Genomic DNA, 22,460 nt, shown 5'->3' with positions numbered 1-22,460 from the left:
TCTTGTTCAGACAATTGTTCAGATATTTTGTTTTCAGATAATACAAACGGCTTTTGTTTTAAAGTATCAAATGCAGCACGTATCTAATCCCAAGTGAGGAATCTGTGCTGGATTTTCAAATGGAAAAACAAAGCTAACCTGTTTTTGAAATTGCATACTGAGTGCATGTAGAGTATATCACTTTTCTTACTGTCCTAAGCACATACCAAAAGGTAGCTGTCCCAGTGCTCAGAAGTGAACATATTTGTGGAATCATTATTCTATAAACCAGGTTTTTTTCCAGTTGACCTTACAGCTACAGAGAGGGTGACCTGGAAATGGAGGTCTCTGCTATAGTTTCATACAGTAAGCTTATATATCCTAAAGAGGTTAGAAACTTTCCTTATGGTGAACCTTTCCCTATAACAGTAACCCTATGTAACTGTTCCCAACTTCTCACCTGTTCAGAGGTTTATAAACTAAGAAAGATAATGACATAAACTCAATCTGTTTCTGTGAGTACACAGCTGTGTCTGGGTAGGAGACAAAGGCAAACTGCCTTTGCTTGAGTTTCAGTTGATGTAATTGATTGAAGAGTTGGTTTGAGGGTTAGGTTGGGATATAGATAATGGGATGGGAGAAGCCCTGTAGTTAAAACCTGAGTTTTATCTGTGTCCATCCTGACTGGCAAAAGCTAGCAAGAAGGCGCTGGAACCATTGAAATTGCTTGTCAATACTATCTCTTTAAGGAAGCTCTAATTAGACTTTCTTGAACAATATTGTGCCCAGTCTCATTATTCCCTTCTTGTTAGGGAATGTTATCGAGAAGGCTGTGTGGCAAGACCTTTTCAGCAGAATCTGAAGTAGTGTTTGTCCTTGATTTTAGCTGATTTGGCTTTAGGTCTGGGCCAGGGTGACAGATAGCATGAATGCAGTTGGTTGGTAATCTGCTGCTGATAGATGTGAGGTATGTATGCTTATACAGATGACCAGAAGGAAGTGGTGACCTGCCTTTGGACCCCAGCAGGGGTGGATGACTGGCTGTGTTCCTTTCATTTTGACAGATTCGGGGTGTTACTGGTTAGCTGCTCTCCTCTGAATCAAGAGCTCTCTTAGGTAGAGTTTCACAGGGTTCTCTTCTGTTGCCATCCTATTCAATGTGTGTATGGGCTTGTCTTTGCTAAGAAAAAGTTATACTCTCAAATCCTGTCAGATAACTCACAGTAACAAACATGAGGTGAAATCCTAGTGGAGAGGCAGACTGTAGTTTTAACTTGTGTTAAAGTCAGTCTGCCTAGTCTTCACTACAATTTTACCTCATGTTAGTTACGGAGAGTTAGCTCACGTGAGTTGAGAATGCAACACTTTTTTCCTAGTAAAAATGCACCCTATAGGGTAACTAGGAAGGAAACATGGGCAGCTTCATCCTCTGTGTCAGTAGTTCTCAGCCAGGGATCTGTGGCCCTTTGAAGGTCCATAAGCCTTTTCAGGGGGTCCGCCAAGCAGGATTGCTCAGATCCCCAGTGGTTGAAGCTTGGCACCCTGTGGGGTGAACCCCCATACCCTTGCCTTGGGGGTTAAAGCCTGGAGCCCTGAGCCTCAGTGCCCCATGGGGCAGAAGCCCCTGCAGAAACAGCCCTGTGGGGCAGAAGCCCTGGCATCTTGGCAGAAGTCACCCCACAAGGCTAATCCACAAGCCACCCTTATCCCCCAGCATGGCTAAAGCCCTGAGACCTTGAGATCCCCCTCAGTCCTGTGAAGCAGTAACCCACACACACACAGCTGAAATCCAGAGCCCCCCACAGCTGAAGCCTGGCACTGCCACCCCTCCTCACTCTCCCCTTCCCACTGCAGGGCCGTGGAGTTTTTATAGTACGTTGGGGGAGGCTCTCTCTGCTGCTTGTCACCCAGCTCGATATCTCCATCTCCCTCAAACTGGTCTGTGTGGATGAGTGATTTGCCTAGTGCTAAATGGCAAGCTGTGGCTTTGAGGCTGGTTATGTGATGCACTTCAGCCAAGACTTAGAGGGGCAACTGGGAAGAGTAACAAGATACTGTTGCCCCATGCCTGCCATTGGTACGCAAAGTTCACAACCTGGAGGTGTTGTGGTTGCTGAACTCAGCTGCGGTGCTTAAACTTGTACAGTCCCCTCTGATTTAAAGGAAGGGGCAGTTGGCATTCTCATGAAGTTACCTGCCAGTCCAGCACTGGCTTTTCCTCTGCTTCAGCAGTGCCAGAGTCAGTTGACAGGGCAAACTTTAAGGCCTTTTTCCAGTCAGGCTTTTGAGAAGTGTGTAATTAGGGGGTGTTTACTGATCGCCATGACATGTTAACATGAATAAGGTGGAGTTTATTTTTTCACTGATTGATCTTGTACCTTTTATTCTTTAGTTTTTATGACACATGCCTAAAACAAGTGGCTGGGCATGTAATAAAGTGAGTGGAATAAAATAAATATTATCAGATGATGGAGATACATCCTCAAGTAGATAAATCACAAGAGATGCAGAAAGTTGCAAATTTTAGAATCTGCTTGAAAATAGCCGGGCACCTGAATCTGCCTGATTTGCATTTGGTTTTGGAAGCAAAGTAAACTGGGTTGGGATGTCAGCGCTTGGATATGGAGACCGCTAAAGGCAAAAGGAGCCTGCAGATTCACCATATAGTTCTTATGCAGCAGCGCATTTGAAAGAGAGAAAAAGTCAGTTTGTTAAAGGAAATATTCTGAAGGCAGCGAGACTGTGGTGAACCAATACTTGCTTTCTGTGGCGCTCCCTCTGGTCCATGATAGCTGCCCACTTTCTTCTGATTGCCCTTTTTCCAGGGAGCTCTGGAATTTGAGTGGGAGAGCGTCTCCCGTTGACACAGCGTAGCGTGGACCCCGCGGTAAGTAGGTCTAAGTAGATCGACTTCAGCTATGCTATTCATGTAGCTGAAGTTGTGTAACTGAGATCAGTCTCTTCCCGTAGCATACACAAGGCCTAAGTTATCTTTTTGGTGGCCAGAAGGCTTGATTTGGTACACTTAAAGTATCTGTGCTGGAGCATCACCAAAACTAGCGCTGTACCAGGAAAACTAGTACAACCAGAGAGTAGGCTTCAGCCTACAGTTTATATGAGGGATTACTAACAGAGAACGTAGATTGATTTGAGTGTGATAAGAACCGTGTTGTATTTGAATGCAGACGATCCTAGTTCAGTTTTGTGTGTGTGTGTGCGCAACGATTCCTCATAAATAAACGTAATCCTTTATTTGGTGTTAATTAGCTTTGGTGACTCCTTATATCCTGCACTCATTGTCCAGACTAGACTTGTCAACCATCATTTATTCTTACCAGAATGCTCTTACTCATTCGCTGTTCTTGATTTTTAAAATCAAAATATCGCCTCCACCATAGCTAACCTTGGAGGTGCAGTGGCATATAACCTTACAAAATTGCCACCTTTTTGGGCTGCAACTTCTCAGCTCAGAGGTTTTTTTATTTTTTAAAGAAAAAGGAAGTTCAGCTCAAATATATAAGGATCAAACATTCAAATAAATGCATATAATTTATTTTTGGCAAAATACTTTTGAAATGCACTATTTATACTTCATCTTTCTTTCCTCTTCCCCTTTGAGAGATTCCAACCCCCCCAACCCAATCCACTGTTTATTGCTCTTAGTTACTTCCGTATTAATGTAAAATTGGAAAATTCCAAGATAAGGCTCCCACATCAAATTAATTCTGCCCCCTTATGTGTGTCTATTGCATTTGTGTCTTTTTGTTAAATAGTAACTTATTGCATGTGACTTGTAGACTGTTATTAGGCACATGTTTTACGAGTACTAAAATTAGACTCGGCAGAATTCGATTTTTATTTTTTTTTGATTATACAGATATTGATGATTTTTATTGATTTAAATGTTCACAGCTTTGGGTAATTATGATGCAGGAAGGCAGACAATTTTTTAATGATAGCAGATGTTGATATTCAAAAGTTAATTTTGTAACAGTTAAAACACCAATTGTCAACCTCGCATGTCAAAATATGCAAAGTGAATATTCTTAAATCAAATTCTAGTAAAAGTTCTTAGGCAAAGTAAGAAAAATGCTGCATAGCTGTACATTTGATGATTGTTGATCAAAATGTTTTTTAATCCGTTATTGTGTGTAGAGTGAAATCTACATTTGCCAAAGCAGCAAAGAGTCCGATGCTTACTAAAAAAAACCCTAATCGATCCATGCCTAACTGAAATATAAATTGTGTAAGTCACCCACAATGGCCTGTGTTAATTAAAATAACCAGTTACCTCCAGAAATATGTTGACATTCATGATGAAGATAATGTAAATACAGATATGGAAAAGATGTCTCACATAGTGTCATGAAAGTCACCAAACTGTGTTGGACCATTACTCTGAAAGTAAACTTTTTTGTAATTGAACGATGTTATTAAGGTCCCAGTCCTACTTATGCCCATTTATAAATTCAGCACACGAGTAGTCAGTCTGACTTCAGTAGGGCTTCTCACACGCATGAAGTTCTGCACTGCATACATATGTGCAGGATTGGGTCCTAAGGTAGCACTTGAAAATGCTTCCCAAAAATAAAACTATTACTACTTGTACCATGGTCAGGCACAAGTAGTCAGCACGCTTGCAGAACAGGGCATAGAACTGCAGAGGACTGGACTAGATGAACTCTTGAGGTCCCTTCCAATTCTGTGATTCTATGAAAAGCCGAAGCTTCTTTCCTGTGACCTAAAGAAATGGTTCCACTATTTTAGGAACTAAAAATTGAGCAGTAAATAGTCTTGAGACATGTGTAAACAAGTGAATTGATTTGATCACTTAGAACCAGACCAAAGTGCTATCACTGACACTGTTCCTATGATATGGTGATTTTGGGGGGAGAAAAATTAATTCCGTTGAAGAAAGTCTGTTCACTGTGGGCCTGATCCAAAGCCCAGTGTAGTCAGTGGAAAGACATACTTCTTGACTTTAGCAGATTGTGGATCATGCCCTATATTCTTTGTTTTCTTAATGGGCCCACTTAAGCTAGAAAGAGCAAAGAGTTAAGGCATATCATCTGTACTGTAAATGAAATTTCTCTAACAGGAGAGCCAGGACAAAAATCCCTTCCTTTTCATTTCAGAAGTGGTAATGGAGTCTCTCATCGCTTTCTGCAGTTGTGATAATTCAGGGTGGGATGGAGAGTAGGTTCTGGAAGTCCATACTTTTACTGTCTATGGGAAGCAGCTGTAGCTATATCAGCTCCTCTTCATTTCCGGTTGGGAGCAGATGTAGCAAGTCTGGAAGCAAGAAAAATCTTGTTCCTCTACAGGGTAGTGGTTCCTTCTCTGCATTTGCCCTGCTTAGCCAGAGTAGGTGATGATGGGGAGATGATGATGTAAAACTTATTGTCATGCTTTTAAAAAAAAATCTGGAAAGGGAAAAACAAGATTTGGTGCTGCTTTGAAGCATAAGGAAGGCCTGACAGACTTTTTTCCTCTCCTTATTTGCTTGATATTCCTCAGATAGAAGAACAAATGGGCAGTGGGAGAGAGGTTCAGAAAACCCATTAAGTTCCTTGCAACCACAACAAAGAACCAAAAAAGAGACCCCTTTTTTCCCCTCCCTTTTCTATGTTGCCTTTTAAATTTGAGTCCGGCACATAAGAATACTACGTGGTTTCACAGTTATACCAATGTTCTGCTTCTTTGCAACATTCCTTAGATCTTTTTCTATGTGGTTATTCTTGGAGATGTATTATTCATAACATTTCAGTGGAAAGGGTTTTTTTAAATAGTTAGCAGACTGAAAATAAAATGCCTGAGTGCACGTCCCATGACTGTATGGATTAGATGCAAGCTGTATATTCTTAAAAACATCTTAGATTTAGAATAAGCTTTTAAAATATTTTCAGGCTGCCTTTCTTCTCTTCTATTCACTACTTCTTGACCCTCCCGGGACACTATACAGTAGTGATTTGTTGTCTTAATTAGCATGTTGAACTGAAACTACATCTGTCCAAATTCTTTCTTTTTCTCCTATTCCTTACGCTTATATGATACTAAGGCTTTTAACTAATTTGAACCCGTCAATTAAACATTGTAGTCTTTGAATCTCCCATTCAGGGAGAAGAAGCGATTTCTGTGGGCTATGTTAGCTCTGAATCAGTGCTTTAATATACTGAAGTTCTTGTGCAGGGCATCAGATAGGATATAATTTAATGGAAATTGGCAAGACTGCAGTGTTTAGACAGAGCTGGTCCCAGCAGTTCAGGAAGAGAGAACAGAATAGTGTGTTTCTTAAATGATGCCTATGTCCAGTTTGTGATTATTATTCAGCAGGGAGACGGAAGTGCAGTTTGTGCACACTTCTAGATAACTGAATTAATGGTGACAGTAACACAACGAGGCCTCTACAAATTAAAAAATATTCCAGAATATGTTGCTTCACAACCACTTATCACAGTTAAAGAACTAAAAAAGAGCCACCGTGGCTTAACAACCATGTAAAAGAAGCAGTGAGAGATAAAAAGACTTCCTTTAAAAAGTGGAAGTCAAATCCTAGTGAGGCAAATTAAAAGGAGCACAAACACTGCCAGCTTAAGTGCAAGAGTGTAATAAGAAAAGCCAAAGAGGAGTTTGAAGAACGGCTAGCCAAAAACTCCAAAGGTGGTAATAAAATCTTTTTTAAGTACATCAGAAGCAGGAAGCCTGCTAAACAACAACCAGTAATTGATAAACTCAACATTAACAAGTCACCGGGACCAGATGGCATTCACCCAAGAGTTCTGAAAGAACTCAAATGTGAAGTTGCGGAACTATTAACTAAGGTTTGTAACCTGTCCTTTAAATCGGCTTCTGTACCAATGACTGGAAGTTAGCTAATGTAACGCCATATATTTAAAAAGGGCTCTAGAGGTGATCCCGGCAATTACAGACCGGTAAGTCTAACGTCAGTACCGGGCAAATTAGTCAAAACAATAGTTAAGAATAAAATTGTCAGACACATAGAAAAACAAAACTGTTGAGCAATAGTCAACATGGTTTCTGTAAAGGGAAATCGTGTCTTACTAATCTATTAGAGTTCTTTGAAGGGGTCAACAAACATGTGGACAAGGGGGATCCAGTGGACATAGTGTACTTAGATTTCCAGAAAGCCTTTGACAAGGTCCCTCACCAAAGGCTCTTACGTAAATTAAGCTGTCATGGGATAAAAGGGAAGGTCCTTTCATGGATTGAGAACTGGTTAAAAGACAGGGAACAAAGGGTAGGAATTAATGGTAAATTCTCAGAATGGAGAGGGGTAACTAGTGGTGTTCCCCAAGGGTCAGTCCTAGGACCAATCCTATTCAATTTATTCATAAATGATCTGGAGAAAGGGGTAAACAGTGAGGTGGCAAAGTTTGCAGATGATACTAAACTACTCAAGATAGTTAAGACCAAAGCAGATTGTGAAGAACTTCAAAAAGATCTCACAAAACTAAGTGATTGGGCAACAAAATGGCAAATGAAATTTAATGTGGATAAATGTAAAGTAATGCACATTGGAAAAAATAACCCCAACTATACATACAATATGATGGGGGCTAATTTAGCTACAACGAGTCAGGAAAAAGATCTTGGAGTCATCGTGGATAGTTCTCTGAAGATGTCCACGCAGTGTGCAGAGGCGGTCAAAAAAGCAAACAGGATGTTAGGAATCATTAAAAAGGGGATAGAGAATAAGACGAGAATATATTATTGCCCTTATATAAATCCATGGTATGGCCACATCTCGAATACTGCGTACAGATGTGGTCTCTTCACCTCAAAAAAGATATTCTAGCACTAGAAAAGGTTCAGAAAAGGGCAACTAAAATGATTACGGGTTTGGAGAGGGTCCCATACGAGGAAGGATTAGAGGCTAGGCCTCTTCAGCTTGGAAAAGAGGAGACTAAGGGGGGATATGATAGATGTATATAAAATCATGAGTGATGTGGATAAAGTGGATAAGGAAAAGTTATTTACTTATTCCCATAATACAAGAACTAGGGGTCACCAAATGAAATTAAAAGGTAGCAGGTTTAAAACAAATAAAAGGAAGTTCTTCTTCACACAGCGCACAGTCAGCTTGTGGAACTCCTTACCTGAGGAGGTTGTGAAGGCTGGAACTATAACAATGTTTAAAAGGGAACTGGATAAATTCATGGTGGCTAAGTCCATAAATGGCTATTAGCCAGGAAGGGTAAAGAATGGTGTCCCTAGCCTCTGTTCATCGGAGGATGGAGACGGATGGCAGGAGAGAGATCACTTGATCATTGCCTGTTAGCTTCACTCCCTCTGGGGCACCTGGCATTGGCCACTGTCGGTAGACAGATACTAGACTAGATGGACCTTTGGTCTGACCCGGTATGACTGTTCTTATGTTCTTAAAATGAGCACGTACAATGTAAAGTCCAGCTTCTAACGGTTGAGTGTTCAAGCAGATGAAATAGCAATGCGTATTAAATTCCCAAGCTGATAACTTAAATCTGTGTGTGTGTCTGTGCAACTGTGTTAAAGTTAACTTTTGCTAATCAACGTGCAAAGAAAAGAAGTTCAGTGTGGTGCAATGATGTAATTTATGGTTGTCTGAAGTATTGCAGAGATCTGCGAATGTCTTTTATTCATTGCAGTGCCCATGTTCAGCTAGCCAAGGACAAAATAAGAGGCTCAACAGGAACCTCTTTAGTGTTCTCTGCCGCTCTTTATAGTGGCATTGGGATTTCTTTCTCACTCAAAGTCCCAAGATATGCAGACCTTTCCTCTTGGCTGAATGGCAGACAAATACTCCTCAAAAGTTAATCAGTGCTGCACAAAGCACAGTACTACCCACGAAATGCTAATGGAGCAAGTGCATCCATGGTGCATCTAATATATCATGGCTAGGAGAGAAAACAATAATGTTCTCACAGGATTTTATTTCCTTTCCTTTTTAGTAGATATTTTTTAAACTGGCAGAATCATTTTCCATTCCCCTAAAATAGCAACTCACTTCACTTTGTTTCTGTACTTCTAAGCTTCACAGCAAAGTCTGAAATGGATGTGCCTGTAAAATGCGTAAAGGCTTGGCACAGCTCTGACATGCTGCATCATAGATTTTTTTTTCTTCTCCAGATTACGTTACTTCTCCTTGTTTATCTGTAGCGTCAAGAACCATTGCTGCAATGATCCGCCTACCATGGTGTAATTGTGCTAGCAGAGTGTACCCAGTGTTATTTTAATGAAAAATTATGTGTGACTAACTGCACGCATCTCTTAAAAAAAATTACAGGCAAGTAATTCTTAGTATGGGCGGGCAGGTGCAAAATGTCAACATTACTAAGATAGCCGGTTTACCCAGAGACCACCATATTAGCCACAGCCTTAATTGCAAAGATGCAAGGAATTGATATGATCTTGGAGAGGCTTCATTTCAGTAATTTCCACCTGAATTGTTTCAGGGAGAAATATTTGACAGTTTAGCTCTTATGACTTAAACGTAAATGAGCTGTCTTCAGAAGTTTTGAGTAATTTTCCACTGATAGGTTAATTCTGGAATCTTGGGACTTTCCTGCCACAAAAAGCTCAATGCATGATATGAAGGGTTAAATGTTTAATAAAATTACTACTTTTTTTAACCTTTCACCTTTATGGTTTTGAATTTGACAGAAAAATATAACTGGTTAATTTTGAAAACAATACAGTCATTTCTATGGTATATGCCAAAGTTCTGAGTCCTTGTAGTAAACCAAATGCTTCTGTTTTCCGTAAACTGGTTTTACAGAGAAGAAAGTCAGTGAGAACATCTGGCACTTAAAGTGACACTGTCATCTTGTATTTTTAAAAAACTAAAGCTAATTTTCTGAGATAATCCTTTACAGAATATGTCATGAATAAAGGTCTATTATTGGAGGGAGGCAGTGTGGCCTGTAGCAATGTCTACACTTAGGCTTGCCTGACACTTCTATTTACGTATCTGTTTTCAGTTGCTTATAACATTGCCAAGCTTTAACTGTTTGGGCTGAAATTGTCCATACTGGGTGTCTGTCTCAGGTTGAATATTTTTGGAAATATTGAGCCAAAAGGCTTCAACAGTTTTTTGAGAACAAGGCCAGAAAAAAAAATCATTGTTTTGCCCATGTGAAATTCTGGCAGCCTTTTCTCTGAAAAGCTCTAATACCCCCTGGCTTTAACAAATTCCATCCCTGCCAAATTTCAGGGACTTGCCTTATGCCAGCCTCATGAAAAACTGCTGATATTTGACCACGTTATAAGCCCTTTTGAAAATCATAATTTACACATGCCAAGTAGAGACTTCCTAGAGCTATGCAACTAAAAATGGCAAACATTCAATCCACACTGAGCATGCCTCGGGGCTGCAGGAGGCTGAACAGGATTTTCCCTGTGATTGCAGATCTCTGTGCCAGGACTGTGCATGGTCAGGAGATTAGGCCTACAAGGTAAAGGATCCCTGGTCTGCAAGTCAATGGGTTGAAAGGAAGGAGTGGGGAACAGGGAGGGGAAACAGATCTGACATGCAGGGAGGGAGTTTGGGAAAACTGACGTTGGCTGGACAGAGAGACTGGGCCATGGAGCCGGGGGGTGGGAGACTGAGATTGGATGAGGAGCTTGGGGAGAGAAATTAGGATTTAGGAACCCATGTGGGAGATGGAGATCATGGGTGGGGAAGCAACTGGAGGGATCAAAATCAGATCCGTGGAGAGGAGCCAGTAGGGGGGAAATCAGGAATGGGTAGGATAGGCAAGGAATGGGACTTGAGCATGAGGGGAGAAGGAGAATACTATGATTGCACCTGGGAGTCTGGAGGGGGAGACTAGAACTTCCTGGGCAATGAGAATTTATCTGGTTGAGGAGAATGGGACAGGGAAGGGAGAGGACAGGAATGGGGCAGAAGGGACCAAGTGGGGCGAGGGGGGAGGCAGAAGTGTGTGCCCGCTCAAGCATATTCCCCAGCTTTCTTCACTACACACTGTCCACGTTCTGCAACAAATGAGGCAGAGATCCAGTAGAGAGTGGCCTCCTTCAGTACACAACCCTGATTCATCTCATGTGGGAAAAATAGTACATGCTCATGTAATTAAAGTCTGTTACCCCTTGTAACCAAGTTATTAGTGAAAAATTTGGGATCTTGCGAGTTGTTCAGTCAGGAGGAAAAATTGATGATGGAGTCAGGTATTTCTTTGATGCAATCCTTTTCATGTACAAAGAATGTACAGAAAGACCTGTTTCCCTGAACACAGTAGGAATAAAACAACAAGAGAGTATGTTAGCTCCCATTTCCAGGCCCCCCCTTCCAGACAGCACTTAGCCCAAAATCTCCCTCATAGCTTTTCTCAGGGCCATGTTCCTAGTGCTTCTCCCCACTCTGTCCTTAGCTTTCCTGCTGTTTCTTAATTCTTTGGCGTTCATCGCTGCTTTACCTTCTCTCTTTTGCATAGTCACACTCTCTATTAAAACAATACCCAGTGACTCTTCTGCTCCCATATAGTTCAAATTCCTGAGCAGCCTCACCTGTTCCTGTGTTTGGTTGGAGAGCCCTATTGTTTTGCTACCTGCTTCTCTAAAAGAGCTTAATGAAGTCTTACAGCTATCTTAAATGAAGGGCAGCAGTTACACCCTCTAGGCTCAATGAGGTTTAACCCAACAATATCCTAACAGCATCATCATGCGTACACCCAAGGGAGCTGAATTAAGGCTGCACATGCAACCTTAATTCTGCCACTTCCTGTCGTTTGAGTGCTTGACTTTGCCACCTTAATAATATTCTTTATAGTTTTTCTGTTTGTAATATATACATACACATGGATATTTTGGTTGCTGATATTTAGGAATTTATTTTGGGTAAATCCATAAGTAAAAACATCAAGACCCCAATCTGAAAGTGAAGTGTTTTATCTGGCAGTCTAAGCCCATGCTGTCAACTGCAGGGTTGGCGCCTCCCCTCCCTTTTTTAGTGCATACACCCACCAACTACAAGCTCAGTTTTGCTGCTATGACTGCAAATCACTGTTTTTCAGGACCTTTGTTATAGTGTGAGTTCTCCTCAACCATAGAGGAAAGTGTGATGCCCACAGGTTGCTGCAGGAGTCAGGAAGCACAAGTGACTGAGAGGAAGGATGGTCCAGTAGTTAGGACAGTACCCTAGGAATTGGGAGATCCAGGTTCAATTTCTTGTTCCTCCACAGACTTCCTGTTGTGATCTTGGGCAAGTCTCTGAGCCTCAGTTCCCCATCTGTAAAATGGGGATAATAGCAATCATGACCTCACAGGGGAGTTGTGAAGATAAATGCATTGAAGATTGTGAAGTGCTTTGGAATCTACTGATTAAAAGTGCTATTAAGAGACAGATGATATTATGATCCTCAACAAAACAGTGAAACTGACTAGTATTTATTCGTATTACTGTTGCACCTAGGAGCCCTAGTCATGGAACGGGACCCTACCGTTGTCATGGAATGGGACCCTATTGTGCTAGGCTCTGTAAGTATGCAAAACAAAAAGATGGTCTCTCTATTGAAGAACTTACAATTTAAATAGACAAGACAGACCTAAGGTGTGGGAAAGAGTGTCGAACAGGTCAAGTGAACAGTGTGATGGCGTCAAAAGTCATGTTAGTTCCACAATTTATTTATTTATTTTTTGGTTGGTTGGGTTAGTGAGGAAGGGATAAGCTGAAGGGAGAGCGACTGAGGACAGGGAAGGGAAGAGTAGGGTAAGAGGAGTGACTCTTTGAGATGAAGAAACTGTGAGGGAGAGGGAGGGTTAGTGCAAATACCCAATCAGCGCAGGGCAGAGAAAGACCAGTCAGAACTATGAAAAGTTTTCCAAAGCACCAAAAGTATGCTTTGGTCAAATTGACTGAGTAAACTGAAAAACCTAGAGATTTCTTTATTCTAATCTTTGATGCTGCATTCTTAGGTGTCACTTCTAGCAATAGTAGATTCAGGGTGATTTTTTTTTTTTAAGTTGCGTATGTCCCTTTAAAAGGGACACCAATTTAAAATGTAGTCATATTCAAAAAATGAGCTAGAAGTTGTTCTCAGGTACTTTCACTGCCTGCAATAGCCTGTGTTTCTTTGTTGGGGGAATACCGGAGGAGTAGCCAGTTTAGCAAACATATAATAGTAATTTGTAAACCCAATTGCCAGATCAACCTTATATGCCCAGAGACTGTGACCAGTTGTTTTTAAGGAGGAACTAAAATACAGTAAATATACACAGTAAAAAGAAATATATATGCAAATTAACAATGATTCATGGGTGAGGAGGGGACAGAGGAGAAAATGGATGGAGATTACTACAACTTTAAAAGATTAACATTTCTCTCATTATTAAGACGATAGAGCATGGTGACTGCTGAGGTTCCTTATGGGTGCTAAAAAGGCAGTAGTTTTCAGTTCTGCTGTAGAACAGAACTCATTGGTGAAAGCTTAGCCTATGAAAATGTGCTCTGCTTGGCTAAGTTTACACTAATGTGGACTTTTTTCCTTAAGGAGTGAAGAATGAGAAAGCTGAGAGGCAGGGCTTTAGTGAACAGAGAGCTTGTTGAAGCTAGGACGGCAAGGAGAAAAATCAGAGGCCTTGTTTTATTTGGATGGAAAATGTATGGTCTGAGAGCAGAGCTATGTAGCTAATTCAGGTAACTGGAAAACTAACTTTTATTGTTTGTCCTGCAGTTCTAAAGTACCCGATACCTCTAGTGAGTTACGATTTGTTTTTGTGGGGAAGGAGGAACAGGCTCTGCAGCGACCTCATGTATAAACATTCTGTCTGCAGAAGCACAACAGATTTGGCGAAGTTTTATTTATAATGCTTTGGTGGCATGTGAGTCCAGTGTCTGCAGGAAGCTGTGCTGTCCTGACATCTGAGCTGGCGGTTTCTCTTTTGGCTGTGGAATTTTAGACTGCATTGGAAACAGGTCTCGCTGCATATTTTTAGTATATGGGCTTCATGCAGGATTGAAATATAAAAGAGACAGATTCACAGACACACATCAGTGTGCTCCCAAGCAAGAAGAGAGCCTGTATTGCTGCTCAGACTTAAAACTGATCTGAAATTATTTTAACCTTTTAAAAAACTGTTGGCTGAAGTCTAACTGCATTGGTAAATTAGGGAGGAAATGATTTCTGTGTAATCCTTTTAATACTCCCTGAAGGGAGCACTGTCTCCAGATGGTTCACTGCAGCACAAAGAATCACCTGATCCTTTCATGATGGACTAGCACTAGTCTGTGTGAAAGTTTGTTGTGATGTGGTAGTACTGCAGAAGTTCCACAAAATATCATTTCATGCTATCAGTAATGACTTTTGTGGTGCCTTCATAAATTAAAACAACATATTTACATAAGTTTACTTATGATTTCAGCATTAGATCAGTGTGTGCATGAGAGAGAGGGAGAGATGTTTTTCAAGGTAAATTAAGACAGACAAGTAATATGTCTTCCAATTTATAACGTTCAGTCTGTGCTATGAGTAGAGTGTAATTATCTTTTGCTTTTCAGCTGTATAGTTTAGCCAGAAGTAGCTTTTTAAATATATTTTAAATGTATTGATTTTGTTTTTTTTCTTACAGAAAAAGGGGAAGGTGTTCTGAGTGGAGAAGATGACAAAGAACAGAAAGATCCCTATTTTGTGGAAACTCCTTATGGCTACCAGTTAGACTTGGATTTTCTCAAGTATGTCGATGATATACAAAAGGGAAACACGATTAAGAAATTAAATATCCAGAAGAGGAGGAAACTAGTACCAACTTTTACAGGTACCAAGAACTCCAGTGGCCAATGCAGTAGGTGGACCTCAACAGAGTCTCTCTCTTCGTCAAACAGTGATGAGAATAAGCAGTCCTCCTTTGCAACAAGGAATCAAGTAGCATCGTCTGTCACTGCAAGGCCATCAGTTTCCTTTGAAGCCTCTCCTACCTTCTTAACCATTCCTGAGAGCAGACAACTTCCTCCTCCTTCACCACAGCTTCCTAGGCACAATCTTCATGTAACAAAAACTCTTATGGAAACCCGGAGAAGACTTGAACAGGAGAAGGTTATAATGCAGGTGACTCCAGGGGATGTCCGCAGGCCCAGGCTTTCCAGCTTTGGAGGCTTGGGCTCAGCAAGCTCCCTTCCTTCCTTTGTAGGATCTAGTGGGCACAATCAGATGTCTCAACAGCTTCAAAATGGGTACCAGGGTAATGGAGACTGTAATGTCTATCTTGCTTCCTCTTTGGGCAGCTCCATCCGTCATAGCCCATTGAGTTCAGGAATATCAACTCCTGTGACCAATGTGAGCCCAGTGCATCTGCAGTATATCAGGGAACAAATGGCAGTTGCCCTCAAACGCCTCAAGGAGCTTGAGGAACAAGTCAAAACTATTCCTGTGCTCCAGGTCAAGATTTCAGTATTACAGGAAGAGAAAAGACAGATGATGGCGGAACTCAAAAGCCAAAGAATACCCAATCAAAATGACACTTATGGCTTCAGAAAGCGATCTTATAGTGCGGGAAACGCAGAACAATGGGGACATCTGTCTCAGGTCAGAAGAGGAGGTGAATTATATATAGACTGTGAGGAAGAGGAGCAGAACTCACAGAGGACAGAGGAGTTTAGGCAATTGACTTTTGAAATGCAAGCATTAGAGAGAAAAATCCAGGACAGCAGCTATGAAATCCCATCTAATCTTCGGACGAACAGAGAAAATCTAACAAAAGAAAGCAGGTCGGTTGCTGTGGGTGCTGATGAAAATATGAATGATGTGGTTATATATAACAGGTCTTCCCGACCATGCACGGAGGTAGCAGTAGGAACAGAGAAAGAAACTAGAGATTCTGGGGTTGGGGTGACAGAGGTGATACTTGGCATCACCACAGAAGCTGAAAAAGAAATAGAGCTTCAGCAACAGACCATTGAAGCCCTGAAGGGGAAGATCTACAGACTGGAGGTTCAATTAAAAGAAACTACTCATGATAGGGAAATGACCAAATTAAAACAAGAGCTGCAGGCAGCTGGATCTAGGAAAAAAATGGATAAAGCATTGATGGCTCAACCTCTGGTTTTCAGCAGAATGGTGGAAGCTGTCGTACAAACAAGAGACCAAATGGTAGGAGATCGTGTAGATATTGCTGACTCCTGTGTGGGGAACCATCTACAAATGAGAGATATTGGAATCTCCTGCAGGCCTAATTTGCAGAGTACAGCTGTGGGTCCAGAACTGCTAATGAATCGGTGGCTTGTGAAGGAGAGAGCAGACATGCGTGACCAATGCACGGGGAGATCTACTGAGATGTGCGACAAGAATGTGGGCACAGAAATGAGTGTTTGTGAAACTGGCATCAACACAGAAGAGTCTGTGGATAATTTGAGTCTCTGCAAGACAGAAGTGGAAATCAGGGAAGTACGGTCGATAGGTTGTGGAGATTGTTCAGTGAATGTGACTGTTTGTCCACCAAAGGAGTGTGTGTCCCACAGCACAAACACAGAGGTTGTTTGCAAAGTAGAATCTGCAGTGATGGCAATGCCTCAGACAGCTACCCAGCAAACCAGTACAGTATTAGCAATGGTGAACCAGTACACCAGTACAGAAACCACTTCTCTGATGGATTCCAGCACAAACACCATTTTGAACACTTACGATAAACAGACTAACACTGTGAGTGTCGAGATGCGGACTGTAGCAGTGGGAGATGGTCGGGTAAAGGACATAAACATATCCGCCAAAACTCGTTCTGTTGGAGTGGGAACCTTGCTTTCTAGTGACTCTAGCTTTGACAAGCCATCTGTGATAAAGACCAAAGATTGTGGAGTAGGGCAGATAAACATTCATGAGAACTATCTTGTTGGTCTTAAAATGAGAAATATTGCGTGTGGTCCCCTGCCATTGTCTGTTGTGTCAGCCAGTACCAGAAGCATTGGTGTTGGGGATGAGCCTGTGTATGAACCTGTCAGCATTTTAGTGGAAAGTCCTCTCCCTCCACCTGAAATGAGGACTGGCTTGGATCACTACATTGAGCGAGTACAGAAGCTGCTGCAGGAACAACAGATGCTGCTAGCTGAAAACTACAGTGAACTGGCAGAAGCTTTTGGAGAACCACACTCGCAAATTGGGTCTCTGAATTCTCAGCTCATAAACACTCTTTCGTCCATCAACTCTGTCATGAAATACGCAAGCACTGAGGAGCTGCGGAACTTAGACATCCAGAAACAGGGTATGGACAGAAGTGCTACCCCAGGTATGTTGAGTGTGTGTGCATTCCTGTCACTCTCAGAAGGTGGGGAAGAATAGTGCTGAGCTTAGTAGAAATGCTTAAATAGATATATATTGAAAACATCCAGTGACTGGGTGATGTAACAGAATTTAACCTGGGATATTTATCATTTTTTATGATTTAAGATTATTCAGATTGACATCGATTTTGCTCCCCTTTCCCTTCTTAATGGCAGAGTGCAGCTTTTTAAAACCATGGCAAGGCATGTTTGATTTTCCCATAAGCCACATTCATCTTTTGTAAGTTGAATATTCTAGCTGATGATGAGCCATCTTCGGCCTCTTTCTCAAAGGTCAGTGGCTTTGCTTTCACATTCTTCATTCATCTTCTCGTCTCCTAGTTAGGCCACTGTTAGGTACTGTTCCCCCCTCTGTTAGCGTTGATTACCACTGGGCCACTAAAGAATGTTGAGTAACAAGAACATCTGTGTTTCAGTAAGCGCTTGTAATAGTCTCCAGTTACAGCAGTACGTTTGCAAGGCATAAGAAATATTGACTACTTGGATTTTAGTGGTGCTTGGGTGAGGTTTAAATATTTTTTTTCTTGGTCTTCTGTTTATTTTAGAATCTGCGTAATTAACTTTGGGGGATGTTTTTTATGCTTCCGTACCTCTGGTCACAACTTTAAAGCATATTGTCAGCTACAAAAACCTAACTAGATGTTTTTTCTAATAATGTATGTCTGTGAACTATTTTCTCGTCAATTCATAATCGTTGGCTTCTTAGAGACTGGTATGAGATCACCTACCAGCAATAACTTCTGCACAATGCACTCTTCCCCACAGTGAAATAGTAAAAATAGACAGACTACTTGAAAGATAAGAAAGTTGTCCATATATACTTGAATATCTGTATCAGAGATAGCGAATAGGAAAAATCTCTATAATAAAAAGTCTATTTAATAGTGATTATCTAGTACACTGTTAAATGAAGCTGTTACAGCTTATTTACTATCTTAAATAAATTCCTTCTTGTAGTTTTGTAAAGATAGCTGAGTAATTCTAGTATTTTGCCTCTTATGCATTCATTGGACCCATCTATTAAAACTTTTAATTTACTACAGTACAGCAGTAGGCAACATTTATGTTGGGATAAAGAAAATATACTATATCCTATCTATATCCATACACCATAATATTTTATTTACACTATTATCTTTCTAGTGTACACGTTATACATAGGACTTCATAAAGGTAATGGTACTATAATAAGAATATCCAACAGGCATTAAAATGGCACTTAAAAATGTCAACCAGAATTTTAACAAACTGTTAATCTGCCACTCTATCCCTCATTTTTAATATATGATATCAGACATTTAGTCTGAAGAACCTAGAAACTATCTAGGCACAGGTGGAGTGGTGGATCATCTTCTAATAAAGGCATTTTTACTAGGCTTTATATTTCACATTCTTGCCAAAAATATTTAGGAAAAAATTTGTTTGAGCTTGTAATGCTATTATCTTTAGCCCTGAGAGCATAGAATAAAGTCTTTTTATTAATGTGATCAATCACATTCCTTGTCAGAATTACATGCTACGTCTTTGCACAGGTTTTGAATTTGTCTCTGATAATTTTAACTTATGTAATTGGCTTAAGAGATCATCATCAACTTTAAATCTAGTTGTGTGTTAACTTTAAAAAATTGCTTCTGTTGTAAATAATTCTTCCTGTCAAAAATCTGTATATAAATTGTATACAATATCTGAACTTGCTGAGCAGTACTATCTATTAGAGTGAATTTGGTAAATCAAATTCCCCCCACTTCACCATGACACATGATGTTCAGGGCAATTAATTTACTTAGAGTTCAGTTCCTATGGTAACGAGCACATTTAAAAATATCTAATCTGGGTAGATTCCCATTTTCCAAGAAAATACAGGTTCAGGTTAGCTACAGTAAAGCTTCAACCTAACCAGTCAATTCTCCTAAGGCAGAGAAAAGAGAGTTTTGGAATGACCTTTTCTGCCATGCACAGCATCAAATGATACTTTGATTTGACATTCAGCAGCAGCATTAATAGTGACTTTAACCTGACTTCCCCATTTTTTAACGAAGAAAATCTTTCTTGTATAAGCTGATCAGCTGCTTATTTTATGTTCCAGCATCTTCACTTCAAGTGACCTGCATTTTCTTCTAGTTTCTATGTACCAGTCTCATTAACTGGTCTGATCATGGAAAGTACCCTCTTAAAATAGAGGGACCGGAGTTCAAACAAAATTAGAACTAGGAGATCATTGTCTAAACTTGAGCCAAATTCAGCCCTGTAAAAGGATGCGTCTCCCCTTGTAGCTGCTTGTGCCTGAGCTACATTTGGCCTAGTATGCTAACAGTATAAATTCATCATGTTTAGCTGTTTGGTTTGACTCATACTCTTATGTGGAAGTGGGTAATGGTTTAAAAGTGTTTTGTTTTTTTTTAAATAAAACAACAATCAGTCTTGTGAAGCTAAACTGTATCTCCAGTGTATTCATGAGGTAATAAAGAAATTATGAAAATTCCTCCAATGCTCTGACATGAGTGATACAATGAATAACCTCTTAAAGTGCCATTTACTCTGAAAAGGGACTAGAGTTACTAGTGCTTATTCTTATTGCCTTCCAGAGTCAACATTGCTGAGAGGTTGGGGTTGGGAAGGAATTTTCCTCCAGGGCAGATTGGCAGAGGCTCTGGAGGTTTTTCGCCTTCCCCTGCAGCGTGGGGCATGGGTCACTTGCTGGTGGATTCTCTGCTTGGGGTTTTTATAGAAGTGGATGGGTAGGGTTCTGTGGCCTGCTTTGTGCAGGAGGTCAGACTAGATGATCATATTGGTCCCTTCTGACCTATGAGTCTATGAGAGGTGAGTTGGGTTCTGTTCCTCCTTGTGCATCAACAACAGACTTGTTCATCTAGTTCCAATCAGCTACACCTATGAAAATCCATTATCAGCTGTGGTGTGTCATTAAGGGCATAATTTGATCTCTAGAACTGGTATTATTGGTGATAATGTGCAGGATGGAAAGAATCCAGCTTGACTCTCAGATCCCAGGTTGAGTTTGAAGGTCTGGTAGTTTGGAGGGGAGGCATAAAGTAAACTCTGAACATTTGCCATGTAACTCACTGCCAGCCAGTAAATACAGAGCCCATCATACTAACCGTAGAGTCTCACTTTTCAAAGCAAACTTGCGCAAGAATACCAATGGCTTTCCCTTTCCAATTTTGTCAACTAAACAAGGGCAGGTCTTCACTACATCCTGGATCGGCGGGTAGTGATTGATCTATCGGGGGTCATTTATCCCGATAAAATCAATCCCCAATCGCGTTCCCCATCGACTCTGGAACTCCAGCTCGCAAGAAGTGGAAACGGGGTCGACTTGCCACAGTCCTCATCACAGCTAGGTAAGTCAACCTAAGATATGCCGACTTCAGCTACACTATTTGTGTAGCTGAAGTTGCGTATCTTAGGTTGACCTCCCCGCTAGTGTAGACCTGAGCCAAGTCTATGTCACAAGCGAGTTCCCAGTTGATTAAATTGGAAACTTCAGAAAAAAGACCCACACCTGTGACCTGTGAGCACTTTCTAGACGAAAGCATTGTCATACATCATTATAACTTATTCGTCTAAGAAACTGGCTGACCTGTTTAGCGTTGGCATTAGAGCTGCAGTAACTTCATGACCCATACAGTAGTTAGGTTTCTATCCGCTGAAGTTTTTAAACAAGAATGCCTTCTGTTCTGAAGTCTGGCTTTCTTCTAAGGTGCTGTTTGGTAGGTCATCTTCGTCTTTAACTTACGCTATAGTTGAAACTTGATCAGAACTTGTTGCCCATCTTAATTTGAGCCCTGCAAAATGAATAAACATAGAAAGGATGAACCGAGAATGAACAACGGTGTCCCTTTTTAAATAAAGTAACCACTTTAATATGGATAACTTTCTGACAGAAGAACAATTCTGATTGAAAAACAATATTTTAAGGCACAAGTTTTTCTCAGTGTGAGCTTAGATACATTTTGTGCTTAAACATCTCTTTAGCACAGCATTTTATTTACCTTAGTAAAATATTTTCAGTGTCATTAAGTGTTCTAATATGAAGCATAGAACAAATGGATAATGGATCAAAAAGTACATTGGTAAAGTAAAAAGTAGAATATCTTCCTAAGGAGGCTTTGGACCACATCTTGCAAAATGTTGAGCGCACTCAGATGTAGTGAGCTCAGTGAGAGTTGTAGTTGTGTTTGTATGTTACAGATCATGTGTCTAGTATAAGGGAAATATTTCCTTCATATAATACGACACTCAAGAAAACCCTTGAACTCTGTTTTTAATGTTAATAGTTCACACTGTGAAACAGTGTTCAAATAGATACTTTTGCTCAGATAGTGTGATGGTGAGGGCCATAAAGCATCTGCGTAGATAGGTTAAAAGACAAAATCCACATTGCAGTCAATGAATAGACCAATTAGCTTGTCCTTTTTTAGATGGAATTCCACAAAACTCCAGAAAAAAACTTGCTTCTAATCAGTTATGCTGGTTTAATTCCACTGTCTTCATTGAAGCTACTCCTGATTTATAGGAGTGGTGTGAGAGTAGAATCAGGCCTAATAGTCTTGGTCAGTGTGACTTAACTGTTCTGAAACCCGTACTTGCAACAGACTAGAAGTGAGATTTTCAAAAACTCCCAAGTCCCATTAAATATCAAAGGAACTTGTTCTGCTAAATCATTTAGGCACTTATGAAAATCCCACCCTCGATTCCAAAGTGGATTTAAAAATTCCTGGAGTGTGAGTGGCGGCCATTTGATGTGATTAACTAGCAATATCAACCCTTTGGAACGTCATGTTGAATGTGACATCAGTGCCACAATAATAAACAAACAAAAATATCAATATACCAAACACATTTGAATGTCAACGGCTGAGAAAAATCACACGCTTAACATCCATTTTTATTTGTTGTCCCCTCGACAGTATAATGCAAGTCACTAAGAGGTGATCCCACCACCAATGCAGCAAGTGACAGATTACTGGTGCAATAGAGCATGTTTTAACCCCTGTTTCCTTAAATAACTTAAGATAGAACAATCAATGGCAAGAATGGGGTTGCTGCTGCACTGAGCCACAGAAGGGCAAAAAAATTAAAACTTAAACTTGTCTCAAACAGCAGCTTTTCTAACACCGCTTCTACTGGGCATAGGCCTGTCAACTTGCCTGCATTTTCTGGGTGACTGCTGAACATT

General features: G+C 40.6%; 1 protein-coding gene across 2 annotated transcripts in view; it reads left to right on the top strand.

Moving 5' to 3' along the window:
• The window catches only part of KANK1 (KN motif and ankyrin repeat domains 1), a 177,625-nt gene that overhangs the window by 132,885 nt on the left and 22,280 nt on the right, over positions 1-22,460 (top strand). For both annotated transcript variants that reach the window (XM_075067266.1, XM_032801802.2), the window contains exon 3: positions 14,563-17,208. In XM_075067266.1, the coding sequence (XP_074923367.1) occupies positions 14,563-17,208 (2,646 nt within the window). The remainder of the gene's footprint in view (positions 1-14,562; positions 17,209-22,460) is intronic.

This window comes from Chelonoidis abingdonii, chromosome 6, assembly GCF_003597395.2.
Source record: "Chelonoidis abingdonii isolate Lonesome George chromosome 6, CheloAbing_2.0, whole genome shotgun sequence".
NCBI lineage: Eukaryota > Metazoa > Chordata > Testudines > Testudinidae > Chelonoidis > Chelonoidis abingdonii.
The sequence above is the reverse complement of the archived record's forward strand: the minus strand, read 5'-3'. Positions and strand labels throughout refer to the sequence as shown.